Raw genomic sequence first — 25,087 nt, forward strand, 5'->3', positions numbered from 1 at the left:
TCCCTGGTGGTCCACTTGTTAAGACTCCACGCTCCTAATGCAGGGGCCTGGGTTTGATTCCTGGTCAGGGAACTAGATCCCGCATGCCGCAACTAAAAGAGCCTGCATGCCGCAACTAAAAAGGTACCGCGTGCCACAATGAAGGCCTTGCATCCAGCAACGAAGATCCCATGTGCGGCAACTAAGACCTGGCGCAGCCAAATAAATAAATAAAATGTGCTATACACAATTACAAGACACTGGAACTAAGCTTAATCACACTTTAATTAGTAAACTCACTTTTGTTATGTTTTTGTTAAAGGAAGAACAATGTGTTGCTATGATGCTTCTAATGTAATGACTTTTGTTCAAGACTATGAAAAGTTTGAATAATTTCCCTCCAGACCATTTCATTTCAAATTTATATAGTTTGTTTAGTTACTTGACCAAAACAGAAGAAAATAAAAGGAAAAAAGACACTCAGCCAGATGAGATAAAGAATGCTAACACGAGGTCCAGGCGCAGCTTGGTTTTTCTGTCCCAAGTGCCAGCGAAAGCAACGACGGACGGGTGTACACCTAAACAGAGCGCCAGGTCAGTCCATTTTTACTGGGCTCAAGAAAATTTTTAATCAGAGTGATGAAATAAAATTCACATTTTGTGGCAAGACAAGAAACAATTAAACTTAAAATTTCTCTTTCCCGGTCTGGGCCTCTTCAGACCCTTTAGTGTGTGCTGTGCATCTGCATTAACCAGACTTCCTTAGGTGAGAACCTTCCTTCCTAATCTTGTAAGGAGCAAAGACGACCCACTACTGCCTTTGTACATGCAGATCTGGATTGTGTAAACTATCAATATGTCATTTGATATATAACACTTTGTCTCAAAAATGTATATAACTGTTCTTTGACCTCTAATGCGCACAACAGTCCTCAGGGCTTTCTGAAAGACTGTCTCCTGGGTTATAACCCTCAAATTGGCTCAAGTAACATTTTCCATTTCTTCCTTAGATCAACTATTGATTAACTATTGATTAATTGATTAATTAATTGAAGAGCCTCAATGAGTTTCTTCAATTCTTCTTTCAGTAAGGCAGCGACACTCTGGTTGGGTGATGTGCGCTTCTCTGCATAATACTTTATCTTTGGTTTTGTCCTGCTTGTCTGAAGAGTAGCAACACAGCATTTTGAAAAGCAAATGTGAAAGTAGCTCTTTTGCGCATTTCTGTTCCCCTCTAAACTTGAAAGAACCTAATTAACCTGTTTATTCTTTTCCTAGATAAAAAGAAGTAAGAATAAAGAATTAAGTAAAGAATGACCAGCTCTCTATCCCTAACAACCTCCTTAGCAGCCCTGCAGGCAGATCACACGGGCAAGATGGCGTCAGGAGGGAGAGTCAGCCAGCCTGCACGCAATAGGGAAGGATGCAGAACACAGCCTCCTGCCTCGATGAGTCACTGAGATTCTTCCCCCTCTCGCTTTTCCCTTTAAAAACTGTCATGGCTGAGTAGAGTCTTTGGATTTGGTCTTGGGATATGAGTCTGCCTTCTCCCCAGATTGCCGGCTTTTCTGATTAAAACATCTTTCCTGTCTACTGACACTTGCCTCTCGATTATTGGCTTTTGAGCGGTGAACAGCTGAACCTGAGTTTGGTAACAAATGTAACCATTTGGTTATTTTTATTCACAGGCAGCACTGATTTCTTTCTTTCTTTTTTATAAGTTTATTTATCTTTGGCTGCATTGCGTCTTTGTTGCTGCGCGCGGGCTTTCTCTTGTTGCCGCGAGCGGTGGTGGGGGGCTACTCTTGTTGTGGAGCACGGACTCTAGGTGCGCAGGCTTCAGTAGTTGTGTCACGTGGGCTCAGTAGTTGTGGTTCACGGGCTTAGTTGCTCTGCGGCATGTGGGATCTTCCTGGACCAGGGCTTGAACCCGTGTCCCCTGCATTGGCAGGGGGATTCGTAACCACTGCACCACCAGGGAAGTCCAGCATTGACTTCTTTTTTTTTTTTTTTTTTAATTAATTAATTAATTAAATATATTTATTTTTGGCTGCGTTGGGTCTTCGTTGCTGCGCGTGGGCTTTCTCTAGTTGTGGCGAGCGAGGGCTACTCTTTGTTGCAGTGCGCGGGCTTCTCATTGCTGTGGCTTCTCTTGTTGCAGAGCATGGGCTCTAGGCGCATGGACTTCAGTAGTTGTGGCACGTGGGCTCAGTAGTTGTGGCTCACGGGCTCTAGAGCGCAGGCTCAGTAGTTGTGGCGTAGGAGCTTAGTTGCTCTGCGGTATGTGGGATCTTCCTGGACCAGGGCTCGAACCCGTGTCCCCTGCATTGGCAGACGGATTCTTAACCACTGCGCCACCAAGGAAGCCCCAGCATTGACTTCTTATTAGGTTGGCTGCTGTCATATTCACAGGTAATGTCCCGTGTATGCAATATGATGGATATTCTTTTGGAGAATCAAAATTGTGAAGACTTTCAAATATGCATTTGTTGGTAGTCAGATCAAAACACAAGAAATATGAAGTTTTTGAAATATGATCATATTTTTCACAAACCTTAATCGGTTACTGGCTCAGTGTTATATTTATGGTTTCCAGTTAAGATAACATCTCAGCCACAACAATGGCTGTACTCACCCCATCTTTATTCAAAACTGAAGTTCCACCCAGAAAAGCAATGGACTTTTTAAATGCAATAATGACTTCTTTCCCATTTTCCAGGTCTTTTATCCTACTTCCTAGCCATTTAAAGTCTGGTAATATTTCTTCAAAATAAAATCCTTCTTTTTTAAAAAAATTAATTAATCTATTTATGTATTTTATTTTCGGCTGTGTTGGGTCTTCATTGCTGCACACGGCCTTTCTCTAGTTGCGTCAAGCAGGGGCTACTCTTTGTTGTGGTGTGAGGACTTCTCATTTTGGTGGCTTCTCTTATGGTAGAGCACAGGCTCTAGGTGCGTGAGCTTCAGTAGTTGTGGTACGTGGGCTCAGTAGTTGTGGCTTGTAGGCTCTAGAGCGCAGGCTCAGTAGTTGAGGCGCATGGGCTTAGTTGCTCCATGGCATGTGGGATCTTCCTGGAGCAGGGCTCGAACTCGTGTCCCCTGCATTGGAAGGCAGATTCTTAACCACTGAACCACCAGGGAAGTCCCTAAAATCCTTCTTTAAGTGCAACTGGATACAAAATTTTGGAAGAGAGACTGTGGAGGCTAACATATAAACATTATTCACATCAGAATTTCTTGATTTATTTTTCCGGCAATCAAATATCCTCCCCCCCCACAACCAAACAAAGTTGCCAACTCATTCCCCGTGAAAACTTTCCATTGACCATCCTCCTGGAGTTCTGCTACAGCCAGCTGGTCTGCATTGGGATCTGTAGATAGCACTATCCGAGCGTTCTTTCTCTGCCAGTCTCAGGGAAAATACCAGCACAGATTCTCCTTCATATTTGGGCATTTTATGGTAGAAAAGTCTGGATCAGGATCTTTTTGTTCTGGTAATGGAAATGGAGGCTTCAAACCAAACACTTGCAGAGTCAACTGCACATAGTCATGTCTGACCCCATGAAAAGATATATGTACAAATGTCAAGGTGGTCTTTGAGTCTGATTCCCTGTGAAAATCAATCTTTTTCAGATCTTCCATGTGTCTCCTGTAATGTCCTGCAGAGAGTCTCTCTCCAGTAGGCTGGCATTCACTAAATCATTATTCCAGGAAGCATTCCAGGGTTCCACACAGTCCTCTATACGTTTTGGACTTTCTTCATCATGAGGAGATGTGATCTAAACACCAGTTTCCCAATAAACCCTTTGTCTGTTCTCTTCCTTGCAGTTGTGAGAGGCAGTAATCATCACACCTCCAACTGCTTTGAGCTCCTGGACTGCATATGATGTAGGAACTTATTTTGGAAAAAGGTACACAGAAACATCTTTAGCCAGCAAGACTGAAATGGTGAGTTTAGGAAGTCTTTGGATGCTGCAGCTGCTAGTTACTTGACCCCAGCTGTCATACCCAAGACAAAGTTTCTCAACATCTCTCAAGGTATTTGTGCATCCTCTGTATTGATTGGATTCCTGTAAGGTCATTAATATAGCAAAACCCTGCCACCAGAGCAGAACCAAGTCCTGCAGCTCCAAAAGTCATCCAGCAACAAAGAAACTCCTTGTTTGTCCCATTCAGTAACAGATTTTCAAATTGCTCTTTTGTTTTGGCATTGTTTACTGGTTTGCAAAGGGTGGCTCAATATAAAAAAATCAATCAATGTAATTCACTACATTGATAGCAGTGAGGTGGAAAGACCACACAGTCATCTTAATTAATGCAGGAAGAGCATTAGACAAAATCCAGCAGCCTTTTATAATGAAAGCACTCGGAAAATCAGGAATAGAAGGGAACTTCTACAACGTGATAAAGGCCATATGAAAAATCCATAGCTAACATCACATTCAATGGTGAAAAACGGAAAAATTTCCCCCTAAGGTCAGGAACAAAACAAGGATGCCTGCTTTTACTACTTAATTCAACATAGTACTGGAAATTCCAGTCAGAGGAATTAGGCAAGAAAAGGAAATAAAAGTTACCCACATTGGAAAGGAAGAAGTAAAACCTTCTCAATATGCACATGGTATGATTCTATTTATAGAAAAACCCCAAAGTATGCGCAGGAAAACTATTAGAATTAATAAAAGAATTCAGCAAAGTTTCAGGGTACAAGATCAACACACAAAAGTCAGCTGTTTCTATAAACAGCAAAGGAAAAATAAAAAAGTAAATAGCATCTAAAAAAATCTGGAAATAAATTTAACCAGGAAGTGAGAGATTTGTATGTGAAAAGTACAAACATTGCTGAAAGAAGTTAAAGATATAAATAAATGGAAAAAAAGAAGGAAAGACATCCAGTGTTCATGAATTGGAAGACTTAATATTGTTAAGATGTCAAAACAATCTTTAGAAAGAAGTTGAAGGACTCATACTTCCCAAGTTCAAAACTGTACTACAAAGCTACAGTAATTGAAATAGTGTGGTATTGGCATAAGGATAGACATGTAGACCAATGGAATAGAATTGAGAGTCCAGAAATAAACTCATACAACTATGACCAATTGATTTTTGACAAAGGTGGCAAGACCATTCAGACAGAAAAGAATAGTGTTCTTGACAGATATTGCTAGGACAATTGGATATCCACATGCAAAGGTATGAAGCTGGATCCCTACGTTATACTATATATAAAAATTAACTCAAAATGGATCAGTGACTTACATATAAGAGCTAAAACCATAAAACTCTTAAAAGAGGACATAAGGGTAAGTCTTCATGACCTTGGACTTGGCAATGGATTCTTAGATATGACACCAAGAGCATGAGCAATAAAAGAAAAAAAAAAGATAAATTGGACTTGATCAAAATTAAATACTTTTCAGGGAATTCCCTGGAGGTCCAGTGGTTAGGACTCGGTGCTTTCACTGCCAAGGACCCGGGTTCGACCCCTGGCTGGGGAACTAAAATCCTGAAAGTCATGAGGCATGGCCAAAAAAAAAAAAAAAAAAAAAAAAAAAAATTAAATACTTTTGTTCATTAAGGACATTGTCAAGAAAGTAAATACAACCTGTAGAATGGGAAAAATATTTGTAAAAGTCATAAATAAGAACTTAATATCCAGAATATGTAAGGAATTCTTATAACTCAACAGCAAAAAGTCAAACAACTCAATTAAAAATAAGCAAAATACTTGAATAGTTGTTTCTCCAAATAAATAATACAAATGAAGGGGAAATGTATCTCAAAGCCACAGTGAAGTATCACTTCATAACTACTAAGATGGCTTATCTTTAAAAATGGAAAATAACAAGTGCTAGCAAGGATGTGGGAAATTGGAACTCTTGTACATTGCTTGTAGGACTGTAAAATGGTGGTTCCACTGTGGAAAACACATTGGCAATTCCTCAAAAGTTTACACATAGAATTACTATATGATCTTTTTTTTTTAAAAAAATAAATTTATTTATGTATTTTTGGCTGTGTTGAAAGCTGCGCGTGGGCTTTCTCTAGTTGTGGTGAGCGGGGGCTACTCTGCATTGGGGTGCGTGGGCTTCTCATTGTGGTGGCTTCTCTTGTTGCAGAGCAGAGGCTCTAGGCGCACGGGCTCAGTCGTTGTGGCACGAGGGCTTCAGTAGTTGCGGCACGTGGGCTCAGTAGTTGTGGCTCGCAGGCTCCAGAGCACAGGCTCAGTAGTTGTGGCGCACGGGCTTAGTTGCTCTGCGGCATGTGGGATCTTCCTGGACCAGGGATGGAACCTGCGTCCCCTGCACTGGCAGGATTCTTAACCACTGCGCCACCAGGGAAGTCCCACTATATGATCCTGTAATTCCACTCCTAGATACACTGTGCTATGCCCTCCTCCCCCACCCCCCAATTTAAATGTTGAAGCCCTTACCCTCATGTGATTGTATTTGGAGACACGGTCTTCAGGAAGTAATTACGGTTAAATGAGGTCATAAGGGTGGGGCCCTAATTAGGATGTCATGATGAGGGTCACAGGATAGTCTTTTTAAAAAAAAATTATTTATTTTTTGGCTGTGTTGGGTCTTTGTTGCTGCGCATGGGCTTTCTCTAGGTGTGGCAAGCGGGGGCTACTCTTTGCTACGGTGCGCGGGTTTCTCATTGCGTTGGCTTCTCGTTGCGGGGCACAGGCTCTAGAGCACAGGCTCAGTAGTTGTGGAGCACGGGCTTAGCTGCTCCGCGGCACGTGGGATCTTCCTGGACCCAGGCTCGAACCCGGGCCCCAGCACTGGCAGGTGGATTCTTAACCACTGCGCCACCAGGTAAGTCCCAGGATATAGTCTTTTAAGAGGAATCTACCTGAACACAAAGAGGTCATGTGGGCACACAGTGAGATGGCAGCTGCCTACAAGCCAAGAGAAGAGGCTTCAGAATGAAACCTACCTTGCCAGCACCTTGATCTTAAGACTTCCCGGCCTCCAGAACTGTGAGAAATAAATACCTGTTGTAAGCCACCCAGTCAATAGTATTTTGTTACGGCAGCCTGAGCAGACTCTTGACACCCAAAAGAATTGAAAACTGCTCATATAAGCACATGTATAAGCATGTTCATAGCAGCACTATTCGCAATAGCTGAAAGATGGATCCAAACGTCCATCAATGGATGAATGGATAAACAACTTGTGGTATTTAATACAATGGAACATTATTTAGCCATAGAAAGGAATGAAGTACATGATATATGCGTGGATCTTGAAAACATGCTGAGTGAAAGACACAAAAGGTCACATATTGTTTTATTTCATTTATATGAAATATCCAGAATAGATAAATCCATAGAAACAGAAAGAATGTAGATCAGTATTTAAAAGGGGCTGAGGGGAGGGAGTGTTGGAGAGAAACTACTTAATGAGTAAGGGGCTTTACTTCAGAGTGATGGAAATGCTTTAGAACTAGACAGAGGTGATAGCTGCACAACACTGTAACTGTACTAAACGGCACTGCATCGTGTACTTCAATTTTATGCTACGTAATTTCACCTCAATAAATTATTTAAAAAAGACTCAGGGGTGGTCCTGTATGTCAGGATGAAATGATCTTTAAGAAGCAGGTGGATTTGAGCAATGTATGGGTAGGCGGCCATGGATATTGCTGGCACCCTGCCTGAGCACTTATCCCCTACCTACTTTGAGTGTTGAAACTCATAGCTGCCCTTTCCCCAGAGAACTGTCCTTGCTAAAACAGGAGCCACTTTGCCCTGGACACTAGCAGTCATCCCTTCTACCTCCTCCTCCTCACACACTTGGCCAACTGGCACAAAAAGCCCCCTGGTCTCAAAGTGGGACCATCCTGGTGGGGCAGTTTGTCCTCCAGAGCTTCCCTAGGAAGGGGGAGACTGAAGCTGGTCCCCAGCAGAGACAGAAAACTGCCGCAATAAGTCATCTGAACAAGAGTTGCCTTCTCAGGCTTTGCTTCTAGGGAAACTGATGCAAAATGGTTGTTACGTAAAACCAATACTGATGGTGAATTATATGGTTTTTGAATTATATCTCAGTGAAGCCATTATATTTAAAAAACACTTATTAATCATTTATAATAACTGAAGGGTTGTCTTTATTGTTGTTTTTAAAAGTACATCTCACCAGGGTAACGCATTCCTGAAATTTCCTGGTCGGGTTAAATCTGTGAAGTTGAAATTGTAAGCATCAGTAATCTAAAGGGTAAAAATGCTTGTTCTTGACTCCCAAATACCCATTCTTTTAAAAGCACTGAATTCCACTGAAATGGTCTCTGTGACAATAAATCAAGAGATAACATGACAGATCACGGCGGTCTCCCCTTATTAATGTGGCTGATGAGCCGCTCGTTCTCTTGTCTTTTTGCTCAGAGAAATCCATACCCACAAAGCATGCACATCTATTCAATGTAAATAAAAATAAATTTAAAAAATGGAAATGATGTACAAGATGATCATAAAAACATCCTAGTGAACCACAAGTCCTGGAGATAAATGGAAAAGGCAGCATGACAGTTCTCAGCAGCCCTTGCCACCCAAGGAGGTACAATGTCCACACTAGTCCTCAAAAAAAATGAAGGAAAGCCTCCCTTGTTGAAATAGGGGTTTTAAAGGAAGCTTTCCTAAAGTCAATTTCTTACAATGCAAACAGGTGTGCCTTGTGGTGTGGCTGTATTGACCCTTGATGTTTACAACTACGATGTTTGTGTATTACTAAGTATGGCCAGACCAGTCACCTGCTTTCACGTGATGTTAACAACAAACTTGGGCCTGTGATCTTGGCTTCGCTGTTCATCAGTGTACTGGCTGTACCTAGAAGAACTCTGGAAAAACTTATGGAATGAACAGCTCTCTGCTCAAAACCATTTTCTTAAAATGGCTGGTTTCGTTGGGAGACTAAAGAGGAAAAAGGATAGTCAGGAATTAGAAATCATTCCCTTGGTAGAAATGCAACGAATAGGCCCTGAGGTCAGTTCTGGGAGGGGGAAAAAACCCACCTAAATTTCCTTTTATTTAAGAGACACACACAGAATGTTCCCCGATTTTCTTCACTGTCCCACATAACCTGGAGGGTCCATCCTTAATTCTGCCTCAGGGTCTGGTGTGGACCTCTTACACCTGTTGATGGCTCTTGCTGGTGTTGATCCCTTCCCTGCCCGTGACTACAGGGGAGGCAACAACTGTGAAGGGTCAGGTCTCATGGGCCATGGAAGTGGGGGAGCAAACGGGATGGTTGGGTCTGCAGGAGGTATGGCAGGGGATGGCCTGGAAGAATGTCTCAGGTGAGAGCTGAAGGGCTGCTGAAGGCAGGGGTATGCTGAACTCCCCTTCCCCACCGAGCCGGCCATGGGGAGAGGCCTCCTTCCGTGACTCAGGAGGGAGGCGGGCTCTCGATGCGGCCACGCTGCTCTCTGTCCAGCATATCCTCCTCCTCCTGCTCCAAGCTGATGTTCTGTGAACAAGCGTGCAGGTGAGGCCTGGCCTTGCACTTGCCCAGCTGTAGCTCTGACACCTCTAGGGGCAGTGCCCTCGACGAGCACGTGTTGCCTGCAAAGTCAGTCTATTGGGTTATGCTCTGCACCCCTAGGAAGAGAAGCCGCTTTCTCTATGCCACCTGACCTACCTCAAGCTCCTGCAAAACCTCATCCATGAAGTCCCGGGAGTTCTGTTTGTAAGACACAGCTAATCGAATCGCATCGCTGAAGAGCTGGAGGTAAGGTGAAGGTGGTGGGAAGGAAAACGAGGCCGTGGGGCCAGTGGCCTGGACTCTGCCTGCCCTGTACCCACTGGCCCCGTCCCCATCATATGTCCACACAGTACTCCACCCTCAAATCAGCAAGGTCACTCCTCAGTTCACCTTTTCCCTGTCACCCTGACCCCATGCATGGTCAATGTACCTTTTCTTCACCAAGCCCAACCCATCACCGCCCCTACTGTCAATGCTCACACGAGCCCTTCCTGTCCCCACATGCTCAGCACAGCCCCCGCAGCAGCGCCCGTCCTCTCCACCATCCCTGCAGCCAGCCCTTCCCTCCGTCGCTTCCCTGGTAACTTCAGCACCAGGCCTTCCCCGGCCTTACAAGACTGTCTCTGCAGTCTCCCATTACCTTCACAACGTTGGTACCATCAGCAGCTGAGACAAAGTACAGGGGCAGGGAGAACTTCCTGGCAAAATTGAAGCTTTTTTGGGTCATCTTTATGTCTGCTGTAGAGAGAAGGTAGGACATGGGCCTGTCTACAAAGGGAAAGGGAGAGAATTTTGCAGGGTGGGTCACTGGAGGTCCCCATTCTAGGAAGAGGGATGAGCAGGGACAACCAGGGGACGTGTCTTAGAAAGAGTTCATTTCACTGGGATTTGTGTCTCGAGAAGGCAGGTTGGCTCACTTGGATCCTTACTGGGAGGGGAGTGATGGCAAGCAACCAAGGGCTGTATGTTGGGAAAAAGAATGGACCACTGATGGTTCGCTGGCCCAGGAAAGGAAGAGGAAACGTGTGATGGTGGGTCCCCCCATGAATTGCTGGCACCCAGATGTCGGGTGGCCTCACCATCGATTTTATTGGCCACCACAATGCATGGAATCTCTGGCCTGAACTCCCGAAGCTCTGTATACCAGGTGCTCAGGTTCTTGTAGGTGATTTTCCTCTGCACATCAAATACCTGCAATTAGCAGAGGAAAGAAGACAGCCCAAGTGTATCAATGTCTCTGCATGCCACCCCCAGGTGACACACACACAAGCAGGCAAACACGGGCTTGCGAACTCGGACCATGCACCGCTCTGAGCTGCATCCCCTCTAACCACAAAGGCTATGCCTTGCCCACCCTTCTCACCCTCTAGAACCTTCATCTTGTCACCTAACCTTATTTACCTATTTTAACCAGATTTTATCATTTTACTTATTGTATCATTTAGTTATTGATAAGTCTGTTACAAATGGTAAGCTTTTTGTTTTTTTCTTAGTCTAATTACTGCTTAAACTTTGTTTAAAAACTCCTTTGTAATGGGACTTCCCTGCTGGTCCAGTGGTTAAGACTCCACACTTCCAATGCAGGGAGCGTGGGTTCGATCCCTGGTTGGGGAACGAAGATCCCACATGCCATGCGTGGTGTGGCCAACAAAACCCAACAAAACACCTCCTTTATGATAATCTTAAATGTTTCTAGAATTTCCTTTCAGTTATTTTGATTTACTTTTTTTTTTTTTTTTTAAAGCACTTTTCTTTTTTATAGCTACTTTATTTATTTATTTAATTTTATTTTTGGCTGTGTTGGGTCTTCGGTTCATGCGAGGGCTTTCTCTAGTTGAGGCAAGTGGGGGCCACTCTTCATCGCGGTGCGGGGACCGCTCTTCATCGCGGTGCGCGGGCCTTTCACTATCGCGGCCCCTCCCGTCGCGGGGCACAGGCTCCAGACGCGCAGGCTCAGTAGTTGTGGCTCACGGGCCCAGCTGCTCCGTGGCATGTGGGATCTTCCCAGACCAGGGCTCGAACCCGTGTCCCCTGCATTAGCAGGCGGATTCTCAACCACTGCGCCACCAGGGAAGCCCTTGATTTACTTTTAATTATAAACTTTTAATTTTGTATTTTAAACTTTTTAAAAGTACTTTTGTCTTTTATTATTTTGTAGCTTATCATAATTTTATTAACTTTCTCTGATTTATAGTTTTTACCTATTTAGAAGTATCCGCAAGAAGTGTGAGCACTGTGCCTGGCTCTAAGGGCAGGGAGGACAGAAGTCCTAAGACGCTTCAAGTTGCTGCTGCAGGGATCCTTCAAGCCCCTCACAGGAGCTCCTCAAAGGCCAGCTTTCTGTTGCCAAGCCACTCTCCAGAATAGACTCACACGTCCAAACTGCCCCAGCACAACAGTGGATTGAGATGCACAACCCTGTAACCTGCTGGAATGGCAGATCTTACTTCTAAACAACCCAGCCCTTCCTGGGAGTAACCGTGTCCAGGGCCAGAGATTCCCCCTGCATGGCAGTGGGCTCTGGTCAGCAGCTGTCACAACTGAGGCAGCAGGAGGTCCACTTGAGAGGCTCTTCTATGGTACTCCCCAGGCCCAATTTCAATAAATGACTACTTTGTCTTGAATTCCCAAAAAAGACTTCTTTTAAAATACACTTGTAATGAAACTTCCGGAATCTGCTTCACACCTCCCATGGCTGCCTGCCATGATCACTGTCAGTCGCCCTTTGTCCAGGTCTGGTTTCCTGAGCTTCCTTTCCTTGTTTTGAGAGCTCAGGAGGAGCTGGTTAGGCTGAGAAGCATACCCTTTGGGGTTTCAAGGAGGGGGGTGGAACCCCAGCTCCCTCTGGGACTATCAGGTCCCCATGTGGTCACGAGAGGCTGAGCGCTTTCTACCTGCAAGGCCCCCTACAGCAGTCTGGGGCTGGTGGTAGGCACCTGCAGATACAGGTATGCAGGGATGCTGGTAGGACAAACACCCCAGGTCTCAGAAGAGAGGGCCCAAAAGGAGCTAATGGAGATGTGTCAGAGGCAAGAGGTCACGATTGCTGGCACTAGTCTGCCCCCATTTGCCTTACCTTGTTACCCTCTTTTGTTTTGTCCCATTAGAGGTACTAGCATTAAATTTTGGAAAATTTCAAGAGATCTTGTGCTTAAGGGACAGAAGAGCCTGAGAAAGGAGCCAGCAAGTTTGTGGGCAGGAGGTCCTAAAGGACACAGGTTTACAGTTCTTCTCTCTATTCGTGGCCCTTGCCATAGCTGAGTGTCAGGCTCTCCTGCGGCACTTGTTACCCCCTGGCTACTGGGGTGGACCTCTGAGGACTGTGGTCTAGACAGCAAAGTGAGAGGCTGAGAGGGAGGAGGGGGCCACTTTGGAGGGAAAGCTCCCTGGGAACCAGGGCCCGCTCAGCCCCAGCACCTGCCCCGAGAGCGCAGCGGATGAGGGAGGCCTTAGCAGCTTGCCTGAGTAGGTAGGCCTCCGTCAGGGAGAGACTGTGTTTGACCCTCAGACGCTCTGCCTGATGACGAAGCCCTGACCTTGCTCCTCCCGCTGGAATGGTGGCTCCATACCCCCGCTCACCCCCAGCCCCGGAAGAGAAGCTGGCCCTGGCACGTGCTCCCTCAGAACCTCTGGGAAGCACGTGCAGTCTGAAGCCTGCCCTAATCCCTCCCGCCAGCACCCCGCCCTGGTGAGGAGGGCTCAGCCCTGCTGGGCCCTGCACCCCTTCGCCCCTCAGGCCAGACTTGCCCAGAGCCTTTGCCCTCCAGTCGGTTTCATACCATGATGCAGGCGTGGGCCTTGTGGTAGTAGGAGGCGTGCATGCTCTGGAACCGCTCTTGGCCTGCTGTGTCCCAAAAGTCTGCAACGTGAACACAGCTCTGACTGCCTGATGGGGGACGAAGGGCAGAGAGCCCCAGACGCTGAGCATCTCTGTGCGGTGTCTGTGTTCAGAAACACAGGCACACGTGGGAGGATGGGGAGGAACGGAGACCACACAGCTCGCAGGTGTGTTGTCAGGGTGTAATGCACCTGGGGGTGCGTGGGGGTGGGTGAGAGGGAGACACAGGGCCAGGAGGAAGGAGAATACAGACAGGAAGCCCCAAGAGGGAGAGGGTCAGTGCCCTCCTTCCCCCACCTATAAGATGCAGGACGCTCCAAGGTCAAAACTAGGCCCAATTCCCATGTGTGCTGATCACAGAGGGCGGACACAGTCAGGCTGGACGTGTGGCCTGGCCAAGGGGAAGGTTGTGACCCCATTTAAAGCCAAACCCTTTGTGGCAGACGACATTCAGACCAACCCTGTTATTTCTTTACACTGGCTGAAGGGCACGGAACAGAACCCTGCGTGCTTCCTCCCACCCTCCCTGGCTTCCTGGCTCTCTGGGTTGTACCCATCACCCTTCATCCACGCCTGGGGCCTCATTTCCCCCTGCTGGACTCTCTCCCCCACCACTTCTCCCTCTTGAGAGTTGGCGTGGCTCGGCACCGTGCTGCTCACCCACAAGGACGGTCTTGCCGTCTACCGTGGCCGTGTGCTTGTACAGGGTCAGGGCGTATGTGGACAGCTGCTGGGGCTGACTGCATTTAGGTTAAGGAGCAAAGATGAATGAAAAGAGACGTAAGAAAGGTGCTGGGGGGTGGTTGCTGGTGTGATGGAATGGGCCCTCTCTCTCCTTTTTTAAGAAGTTATTTAGATTTTAAATTGAATGAGTGTTGCAGAGGATCAACTTCAAATATCACAGGCACAAGCTCCATGGAAAGGTGAGGGGTGGGAGAGGTTGGGATTATGCGCTGGCCAGCTAAGTCCAAGGGAAAACATGGAATGGAATTTTACAGAGCAGCTGTCTGAAACAGCATCACTTAGCTGGCAAATGAGACCGTGGGGATGCCCCAGCTCCTTGTGGATGGGGCTCTTGCAGGCCAGAGAGGAAACCCAGCCGTAAGAAGCAACGTGACAGTCCCAGGGAAAAAAAGTCTTCATAAGCCAGACAGCTGACAAACTGTTTATGAACTGTAGTTTGCATTCTGCAACCCTATCAAAAAGCTTGGGGAATAACATTTCCTGAAGCTGCAAGATGCTGTGTGGTTTAACCATGAGAGCTGGGATGATGCAGGTGGGTGGGGGCAAAGGAGAACTTGGTAGAAGGTGAAGTCAGATACACTTAGAGTCCACCATGGGGGGCTGGGGCCCAGGGCAGGGAGCAGGAGGCTCTAGGGCTCTTCTGAGAACCCACAGCTCTCAATGCACTCACTTGGGAAGCTTTTAAAAACCATCCCAATTGTCTCATTCCAAACCTGCACAATGCAACGATTCACGGAAGGAGGATGGGGCTGGCAGTTCCTATTTTACAAAGTTGATTCATACCAGAGAATGTTTAAATATTAGAGAGCCCAAGCTCTGAGGTCAGAGACGTTAAGTGACTTGACCAGCGCCAGAGCTACTAAGAAGGAAGAGGTGGGGTTTGAGCCCAGGCATCTGACGAGGTACTGTTAGCCATTCCACTGCTTTCCTAATATAAAGCAAATCCAAATGTGAGTAAGCTTCAAAATATGCAGCACCAACTACATGTGATGCCATGTAGGTCAGCTGGTGAGAAACCAGCATGAAATGAAACCTGTGAATTTACTCACTTATCCCTCCTCCCTGGCACTGGAGCAAAGGGGTGGGCAGTGGGGCTGAGTTGGCATGAGGGTGGAAAGGGCCACAGGAACAAGGAGCATTTCAAAACTTGAAGGATACAATCCATCCATGAGAAATCTCTCCACAAGTCTGTAAGGAGAATGTGCAAGGTGGTCAGGTGCATCCCTCACCGCTCCTCCTCCTTGCCCCTGTTGCACCACCCAAGGGCTGAAAACTTGGAAGCCAGTTCTGGCTTCCCCCCTCCCATTCCTTCCACAGCTACACAGTTTCCTTTCAAGGACAATGCCCAGGAACCACCCACCCACCCTCTTTCTGACTCCCTTTAAGTTCCTGACACCCTTCGGCTATAACGCTGACCCAGCACCCACAGATGCTTTCCCTGCGGGCAGGGACCCCAGCTTACTCCTTTTAGGGAATAAACAAACTGTGGTACATCTATAATATGGACTACTACTCATAACAAGGAACAAATTACTGATATACCCAACAATTTGAACAAATCTTAAGGGTATTATGCTGAGTGAAAAAGGTCACACGTTGTATAATTCCTTTTATACAATGTTGCCAAGATGACACAATTATAGAGATGGAGTATATTAGCGGTTACAGGGGTTAGGGGTGGCAGGAGGTGAAGTGGGGTGGGTGTGACTATAAATGGACAGCACGACCAAGGCCTCTGCAGTGATGGAATAGTTTTGTATCTTGAGTCCAGTGAGGCTTACACAAATCTACACATGTGACAAAATGACACAGAGTTATACATATGCATTGAACTAATGCCAGTTTCCTGAATTTGATCTTGTACTACAGTTATGTAAGATATAACCACTGGGGAAACTGGGTGAAGGGTACACAGGCCCTCTCTGTATTCTCTTTGCAACATCCTGTACATCTGTTATTTCAAAATGAAAAGTTAAGAAAAAAACAAAACAAAAACACAGACTGGGAGAAGATACGTGCAATGCCAATCACTGACAAAGAATTAATATACAGAGATTATGAACAGCTCTGATACGTGAATAAGAGAATACACACACAACCTGGGTCCTAAGAATATGAACAGGCAATTCAGAAGAATGGCTAAAAAACATATGAAAAGATGCTCAATCTTGAATGATTTTAATGTAAATTAATGATTTTCATGCAAATTAAAATAAAATGAAGTAGCACACACATCCTTCAGATTAGCAAAGTTGAAAAAGTCGTATGATACCAAACGTTGCAGATTTTGTGGAGCAACAGAAACTCTTGTACTGTGCCGGTAGGACGGCGAACTTAATATACTACTTTGGAGAGCAACTGGGATAAGTCAAAGTTTGAGCTAATCCTAAAACTGGGCAATTACACCCCAAGTCTAATAGACTGTGTGCCCAAGATGATAGGCATAAAAATATTCACTGCAGTATTGTGTCTAATACCATAAAAATGATAATTTCATAACTGTTCTTCAACAGAAGAATGGACAAATACATTTTAGTACAAAAAAATTTAAAAATATTACTGAGTGCTTGCCATTTGCCAGATACTATGCTGGGTGCCATGATATAACATTTAACAAAACAGAGGAAAATTCCTGTCTTCATGGAGCTTACAGTCTAGTGGGTGAAGACAGACAGTAAACACACACCTAAAATATATATAGCCACGTGTATGGTCACTGGATTTAGAACAAAAGCATTACTGCAATTCAATGGGGTAAAGGATTGTTTTATCAAGGAATGGTGTGGAAACAATTGGATATCTGTGTAGGAAAAAAATGAACCTTGAGGACATTACATAAAATGGAGGAGTATGAAGTTCTATGGGTCACTCCCTCAACTGAAACAACCAATAACTGGAAAAAATGACCAGAATCAACTCCTTCAGAACTCTGGAACCTGACTGGACGCAATGACAGGAGAGTGCTAGATAAAAGGAGAGTGCTGGCCTTGTGCAAAAGAACAACACGCACAAACCAGCAACGGTCACCCGCTCCTCAGGCCCACTGCAGCTAGGCAGTGACCCGTGTTCCAAATGTCTGGCTCCAGTAGAGACACTTTCCTCAAAAAGTTTGGCTGAGGAGCCGGATCTCAGCTCTCTCAGGCTTCAGAGCCTTCCCCTGCTGGCATCTATTGGAAATTTAAAGGGATAGGAATACCTCTTTGTTTCTTTCCCCTTTTGGAGCCAAATATTTAAGGAAATCTTTATCAGGTCACTGTCTGATCACAGATAATGGAATAGAAATATCAGTGACCACACACAAGAAGGAATATACACTTTGCAAAAATAGTATGGAAAAGTTATAAGTGGATACTCCAGCTCTAAACAAGCAGAAGTTAGCCATACCCGAGGAGTGGGAATATCTGAGTTCCAAAGTCACCACATCAAAATACTCAGAATGTCTAATTATCAACCAGAAAATTACAAAGCATACAAAGAAACAGGAAGGTACAGCCTATTCTCATGATAAAAAGAATTTAACAGAAACAATACCTGAAGAAATCCAGACCCTGGAATTACTAGTCAAAGAAGTTAAATCAATTATCTTAAATATGCTCAAAAAACTAAAGAAAACCATGGACAAAGAACTAAAGGAAATTAGAAAGCAATATATAAACAAAATGAGAGTATTAATAAAGAGATAGAAATTATGAAAAGAAACCAAACGGATATTCTGGAGCTGAAAAGTACAGTAATTTAAATGAAAAACTCCCTAGACGGTTTCAACAGCATACTTGAAAAGGCAGAAGAAAGGATCAGCAAACTTGAAGATAAGGCAACTGGAATTATCCAGTCTGAGAAGCAGAAAGAAAAACGAGTAAAAATGACCAGTGCCTAAGGAGCCTATCAGACAACATAAATCATCCTAACACATGCATCATAAATAGAAGAGGGGTGGGGGCAGAGAGACTGTTGGAAGAAATAATGCCTAAAAACTTCCCAAACCTGATGCAAGACATGAATGTATCCACCCAGGAAGCTCAACAAACTCCAAACAGGATAAACTCACAGAGATCCACATTATAGGCAAATTGTCAAAACTCAAAGACAAAATCCTCAATAAGATAAACAGCCAATTTCTCATCAGACACCACTGAGATCAAAAGGCAGCGGAATGATATATTTCAAGTCCTGAAAAAAAAATTGTCAACAAAGAATTCTACGTTCAGCAAACTAACCTTCAAGAATGAAGGAGAAATTAAGATGTTCCCAGATAAACATAAGCTGATGTGGCTTACTACCAGTAGATCTGTCCTATAAGAAATGGTACAATAAGTCCTTTAGGTTGAAATGAAAGGACACTAGACAGTAACTTGAAGCCGTATGAAGAAATAAAGATCTTCAGTAAAGGTAGCTACACAGGTAAATATAATAACCAGTATTCTCGGGCTTCCCTGGTGGGGCAGTGGTTAAGAATCCACCTGCCAATGCAGGGGACACGGGTTCGAACCCTGGTCCAGGAAGATCTCACATGCTGCAGAGCTACTAAGCCTGTGTGCCACAACTACTGAGCCCGCGCTCTAAAGCCCACGAGCCACAACTACTGAGCCTGTGTGTCACAATTACTGAGGCCTGCGCACCTAGAGCCCATGCTCCCCAACAAGAGAAGCCACCGCAACGAGAAGCCCGTGCACCACAGCGAAGAGTAGCCCCCGTTCGCAGAAACTAGAAGAAAGCCTGTGCGCAGCAACAAAGACCCAACGCAGCCAAAAAAAAACAAACAAACCAGTATTCTCCTATTTTTGGTTTGTAACTCTTCTTTTTTCCCATGATTTAAAAGACAAATATGTAAAACTATAATTGTAAATCTATGTTAATGATCACAATGTATAAAGATGTAATATGTGACAAAACAATATCAAGGGGAGGGATAGAAATATATAGAAGCAGAGTGTTGGTATACTATTATAACTAAATTGGTATTCAAATAGGCTGTTATAAATTTTAGATATTAATTATAATCTTCAAGGCAACCATTAATAAACAACTAAAAAAATTATACAAGACAGGAAGGGACTCAAAATAGTACACTACAAAAAAATCAAAAAAAAGAAAAAGAAAAAGAGTAATGGAGTACTTGAGGAAAAAAAACAGGAGACACATAAAACAAATAGCTAAATGGCAGAAGTAAATTCTTCTTTATCAGTAATAACTTTAATTATTGTTGTTGCAAATGAGAACAGATAAAACTCTCCAATTAAAAGTGAGAGATTGGCATAGTATATTAAAAAAACATGATCCAGGTATGTCCTAACTGTAAGACACTTGCTTTAGATACAAGGTCACAAAGAGGTTGGAAAACAAAAGGATGATAAAGATATTCCATGCAAACAGTATTCAAAAGAGAAATGGGGTGACTATACTACAGTCAGACAAAATAAACTTTTAAGTGACAAATGTTACAAGAGACAAAGAAGGACATTACATATTGATAAAAAGTTCAATCTATCAAAAAGATATAAAAGTTATAAACATATATGCACCGAACAACAGAGTCCCAAAATATATGAAGCTAACACTGAAACAACTAAAGGGAGAAATAGACAGTTGCACAATAATATATTGAGATTTCAATACCCCACTTTCAATAATGAGTAGAACAATGAAACAGAGGACTTGAGCCACACTATAAACCAATTAGACCTAACAGACATACACAGACTACTCCACCCAACAATAGTAGTATACATATTCTTCTCAAGTGAACATGAGTTAGGCCACAAAGAAAGTCATAATAAAATTTAAAAGACTTAGATCATACAAAGTATCTTTTCAAATAAAATGGAATGAAACTAGAAATTAATAACAGAAGAAAAAGAAGAAAATTCACAAAAAGGTGGAAATTAAATCAAATAGGGAAGATTTAGTCAAATTAAATCAATAACATAACTGTACATCTTTAGGTAGTAGACATGAAAGAGCAAACTAAACTCAAAGCTAGCAGAAGGAAGGAAGTAATAAAGATTAGAGTGGAGATAAACAAAATACAGACTAGAAAGACAACAGGGAAAAATCAATGTAACCAGAAATTAGTTCTTTGAAAAGATCAACAAAATCAACAAAGCTTAGCTAGACTAAGAAAAGAGAGAGGACACAAATGATCAAAATCAGACCTGAAACTGGGGACAGTAACGTCAATTTTACAGAAACAAAAAGAATTACAAGAGAATACAATGAACGAACAAGCTGGATAACCGAGATGAAGTGCACAAATTCCTAGAAACACACAAACTACCACACAGATTCAAGACGAAATAGAAAATCTGAGTAGACCTATACCAAGTAAGAAGATTATATCAGTCTTCAAAAACCTCCCAGAAGGAAAAGTCCAGGACTGGACGGCTTCACTGGTGAATTCTCCCAACCATTTCATGAACAAACACCAATCCTTCTCAAACTATTCCCAAAAATTGAGGAGGAGGGAACACTTCATAATTCTTTCTATGAGGCCAGTGGTACCCTGATTTCAAAGCCAGACAATGACACTACTAAAAAAGAAACGTACAGGCCAATATTCCTCATGAATTTAGTTGTAAAAATCCTCAAAAAATCCACTGGCAAACCAAATCATATTAAAAGGATTATACATCATCAAAAGGACCAAGGGAGATTTATTCTCAGAGTATAAGGATGGTTCAACTTAAGAAAATTAATCAAACATATCATATTAATAGAACAAAGGAAAAATCCTACATATTCATCTCAGTAAATGCAGAAAAAGCATTTGACAAAAACCAACACCATCTCATGACAAAAACTAGGAATAGGGGCTTCCCTGGTGGCGCAGTTGTTGAGAATCTGCCTGCCAATGCAGGGGACACGGGTTTGAGCCCTGGTCTGGGAAGATCCCACATGCCGCGGAGCAACTAGGCCCGTGAGCCACAACTACTGAGCCTGCGCGTCTGGAGCCTGTGCTCCGCAACGGGAGAGGCCGCGACAGTGAGAGGCCCGCGCACCGCGATGAAGAGTGGCCCCCGCTCGCCGCAACTGGAGAGAGCCCTCGCACAGAAACGAAGACCCAACACAGCCAAAAATAAAATAAAAATAAATTTAAAAAAATTAAAAAACAAAAAACAAAAAACTAGGAATAGAAGGTAATTACCTCTAGGATAAAGGCCATATATGAAAACCCCACAGTTAATACTCAATTGCAAAAGACTGAAAGCTTTCCCTTATAATGAGAAACAAGAGAATGCCTACTTTTGCCACTTCTATTCAACATAGTACTGGAAGTTCTAGCCAGAGCACTGTGATGAAAAAATAGTTATTTTGAGTTGCTTCCTAGACATTTTACAGTATGACAATCCTGCTCACACCTAAAGTCTGGACATTTAGATGAGGACCTGAGTTTAGGATTCCCGCCACAAGTTCTTGCTTTGCTTTTCCCAGGGCACCTTTTAAAATAAACAGACTTGAGGCTGAGAAAAGTTAGTGACCTCTGCCCCAGTCAGCAAAGCCCCTAGGGAATTACTGACAGCTACCTGGGTCTAAGGATATGTTAATAACAGATAAAAGTGGAAACCATGGTGGAACTGGGGCACCTGGGGTATAAGACTAAACTAGGCATCTGGTTAGGGGCAAGTTTACCCTCATCCTGCGAAGGCAGAAATGGATGTGTGCCCCACTGGTCCAAGGCAGCTGAGACACAGGTTCACACCTTGTGGAGACAAGCTGCCAGCATTGCAGAGCCTCCCTTCAGGGGGAGTTCCACGCCTGTGCACAGAGGTCCTGAAGTCAGTTAAAAGAGTGAGTCAATCTTTACACTGGGACTTCCCTGTTGGCGCAGTGGATGGGAATCTGCCTCCCAATGCAGGGGACACGGGTTCCATCCCTGGTCCAGGAAGATCCCACAGGCCGCAGAGCAACTAAGCCCATGTAACACAACTACTGAGCCTGTGCTCTACAGCCCACGAGCCACAACTACTGAGCCCATGTGCCACAACTACTGAAGCCCGCACGCCTAAAGCCCATGCTCCACAACAAGAGAAGCCACTGCAATGAGAAGCCCACTCACCTCAACAGAGTAGCCCCCGCTCACTGCAACTAGAGAAACCCCGCGTGCAGCAACCAAGAGCCAACACAGCCAAAAATAAATAAAAATTAAATCTTTTAAGAAAAAAAAAAATCTTTACACTGATTATAGTCAGGCATCATTTCTATCCACTCTTCTCAACTCTGAGGTCTTGCAAGACAGTATCTTCACCACCTTTCTTCGTCCTGTCGCTGGCTGTGCCAGTCACACTTCTCACACTTTCCTCTCCCCATTCCCACTGTCTGCATCTTGCAATCTCTCAGCCCCACACCACACACAGGAAGACCCCAGCTCTCATCTCACCAGGACTGCCTCAGTAGTCTCTAGGGTGACCCGTCCCATACTCTCTGCCAGGACTCATGCATAAAGCTCCATTTCCTCAGTCCTGTGACTTGTCCCTGGGGACGCCCTCCTCCCCAAACACACACAGCTGCTGATGTGACGCTCCCTTGTGCCCCCATGCAGACCTGGGCTCCAGCCAAGACTACTCTCTCACCACTCCCACAGAAGCCATGCTCCTCTATGCCTCTGGAGGACTTTTCTAATAACCCAGACCCACTCTAGGCCTGGCATTTCTTCCCTAGTCTCCCGACATACTTGGACTTGCCCACAGCGCTGTCCCCCAGGCAGATGATTTTCACATTGTCATCGGCATCGTATTTCTCTTGGTCCAGCTCACAGGGTTTGGCTCTGTCCCCGGCCATTGGCTCCTGGCTGTAGAAAGGGGATCAGCTCAGGGGAGGGGGGGGTCTTGTCACCATCTGGGAAGATCAAGAAGAGGCTGTTGTTAAAGAGATGAGAAGTCCCCTCCACCAAATCCACTTCCTCTTCCTGGACAGGGGAGACAATGAGCTGACAAGAGAGGGGCCCAAGGAAACACTTAACATCCTTCTCTATTCACCACCAACCTGGCTAGCACTTGCTGAATCATGGGGCTGTAATCTTGTCCCCACCCAGATCTTCTGAGAGTGGTTTACCCTATGTCATCTCTTTACTTCAGCTATGCTCAGAACCACAACTCCCACTCCTACCTGGAGAGACTATTCTAAAGCCAAGTTGAAGCTTTACAAGTTTTACCTACAAGCGTTTTCTCACTTGTAAAGCAGGGACAAAAATCAGTGCCCACATCACATGACTGAGTTGAGACACTGTCTGACAAAGAGACAGGGCTCTGTAAGCCTGAACTCTCATCACTGAATGACAGATCACACAGCCAAAGAAACCTAACCTGTGTTCCTGATCCTCTACTTCATGCTTCTCACTTCCACTTCATTTTCCATCATACTGCCATCAGTAGCTGCCTTTTCCTCTCTCAGACTAGGCACTCCCCAGACCCTCTTCTCTAGGGTTATTTCAACCTCTGCTAGTTTCAGGTATCTCCTAAATGCTGCCAAATGATGATGCCAAATCTGTATCTCCACAGAGATCGCTTCCCTCAGTGCCAGACTCAGGTATGCAATTGCCTATCAGATTTTGAATAGCGAACTATTCCACACAGGCAAAAATAACCTGTGAGACCTAAGCCCTGCCCACCCCAAAGTCGCTCCTCACGTTCCCTGTCTGTACAAGACATCACCAGCCACCCAATGCCAACATCGAGGCGTAACAATTCCACTATCCTCATGTCCTTAAGCCCAAATATAACTTCACAAACATTACTGGGAATGTGCCGTAGTCCACACTCTGAGTTAACTCGGCACACAGAAATGATGCAACGACAACGCAGCATCAGTGCTCGCACTTACTGAGGGTTCATCACGGGTACACCTTGCACCCGGATAGGAGACACGATGGCAAAGTCTACTGTGGCAAGAGCTATGACAGACGTGCACACAAGGGTGGAAAATACCGACAGGACCCCTGAGTTTCCCTAACTGCAATGCTATTGTTTCTTCTCAGGTAGGGACCCAGCCTTCTTTACCGAGGTACCCTCAGCCTCAAAAGCAGTGACTGGGAAGTGGCAGATGCTTGATAAGCATAATGAGGGGCTGCCCCTTCCACCTCCACCCTGTAGCTGGAGCGACTTGTTCGGAAGCCAAACGCAGCCAAACCCGTTCTCAAAGACCTTCAATGGTTGTCGATGTCCTCGCCATCCAGTGGATAAGTTCTCTTTCACTCAAGTAGTTTTCGGGCACCAAACAGGTCTGAGAACCACTTTACCCCCGCAGCCAGGCTGGGCTGCCTTCGCCCCCCCCCCCCACCGTTGCCAGAACCCACTGTCCCGTTCTTCCCCCCACTGGCCAAGGGCCCGAGGACGGCCTTGGAGGGGCGGTTCCCCCATGCGAGGCCGCCACCCGCGCGGCTTCGTCTTCTCGGCCGTTCCCGGGCGAGCGCTGGAGACCAGGAGCGCCGCAGGTCGGTCCGCCCACGGCCAGCTGCCCTCAGGGCCCCGAGTACCCCTCGGATCCCGCCCCGTCCCGGACCCTGCCCTGTCTCAGACCCCGCGAGTCAGCCCGGGTCCCACCGCGGCTCACTCAGCTTCCAGCGCTGCCCGCGTCCTCGCAGATGCTACGCAACCGCGCAAGGACCCTAGGAGGGCTGCCCGGCCAAAGGCCTGAAGGACCTCGCCGGGGGCTGGCTGGCTAGTGCAGTGCCGGGCGAGAGTACTGCCGGTCAATGAGTATCCGGACCGGGCCGGCCTGGGGCTTCCAATAGCCGGAGTCTGGGGTGGGCTTTGGCCCCGGGACTGAGCCAGGGTTCAAGCGGCTGTAGGCCTTGGGGAGTGACTGGGCGGCCGGGGGCAACGACTGGGGAAGCGTTCCTGAGGCGTGGGGGCGGGGCCTGAGGCGTGTGGGGCGGGGTGCAGGCATGGGGGCAGGGTGCTCAGGTGCGGTGGGTGGACCATAGGTGTGGGGCGGGCGTCTTGTGTGGGAGTGGGTGCCCACGTGCGGGGGCTTCTTTGGGGGTGATGGAAGGGGCGCAGGGCAGCGCTGGGGAAAGTGGAGGGGTGGGGCCTCATGTGTGGGAGGCAGA

General features: G+C 45.5%; 1 protein-coding gene and 1 pseudogene across 11 annotated transcripts; both read right to left on the minus strand.

The window, feature by feature from the left end:
* Positions 1–557: 557 nt before the first annotated feature.
* Positions 558–8,133, minus strand: LOC132373810 (glucose 1,6-bisphosphate synthase-like; annotated as a pseudogene).
* Positions 8,068–24,644, minus strand: RABL2B (RAB, member of RAS oncogene family like 2B). 11 transcript variants are annotated; one of them, XM_059937333.1, is made up of 9 exons: positions 24,589–24,644; positions 22,712–22,875; positions 15,202–15,231; positions 13,960–14,039; positions 13,241–13,347; positions 10,541–10,652; positions 10,102–10,229; positions 9,618–9,701; positions 8,068–9,446 (listed from the first exon to the last, which is right to left on the minus strand). In XM_059937333.1, exons 2-9 carry the CDS (start codon positions 22,816–22,818, stop codon positions 9,366–9,368), a joined length of 729 nt encoding a protein of 242 aa, XP_059793316.1. In that variant the 5' UTR covers positions 22,819–22,875; positions 24,589–24,644; the 3' UTR covers positions 8,068–9,365. The 11 variants fall into 11 exon arrangements, with proteins under 11 accessions (XP_059793316.1, XP_059793318.1, XP_059793320.1 ...); XM_059937335.1 differs by having other exon boundaries at positions 24,555–24,629; XM_059937337.1 differs by having other exon boundaries at positions 24,579–24,597.
* Positions 24,645–25,087: the final 443 nt, after the last annotated feature.

Source organism: Balaenoptera ricei, chromosome 10 (genome assembly GCF_028023285.1).
Source record: "Balaenoptera ricei isolate mBalRic1 chromosome 10, mBalRic1.hap2, whole genome shotgun sequence".
Lineage (NCBI taxonomy): Eukaryota > Metazoa > Chordata > Mammalia > Artiodactyla > Balaenopteridae > Balaenoptera > Balaenoptera ricei.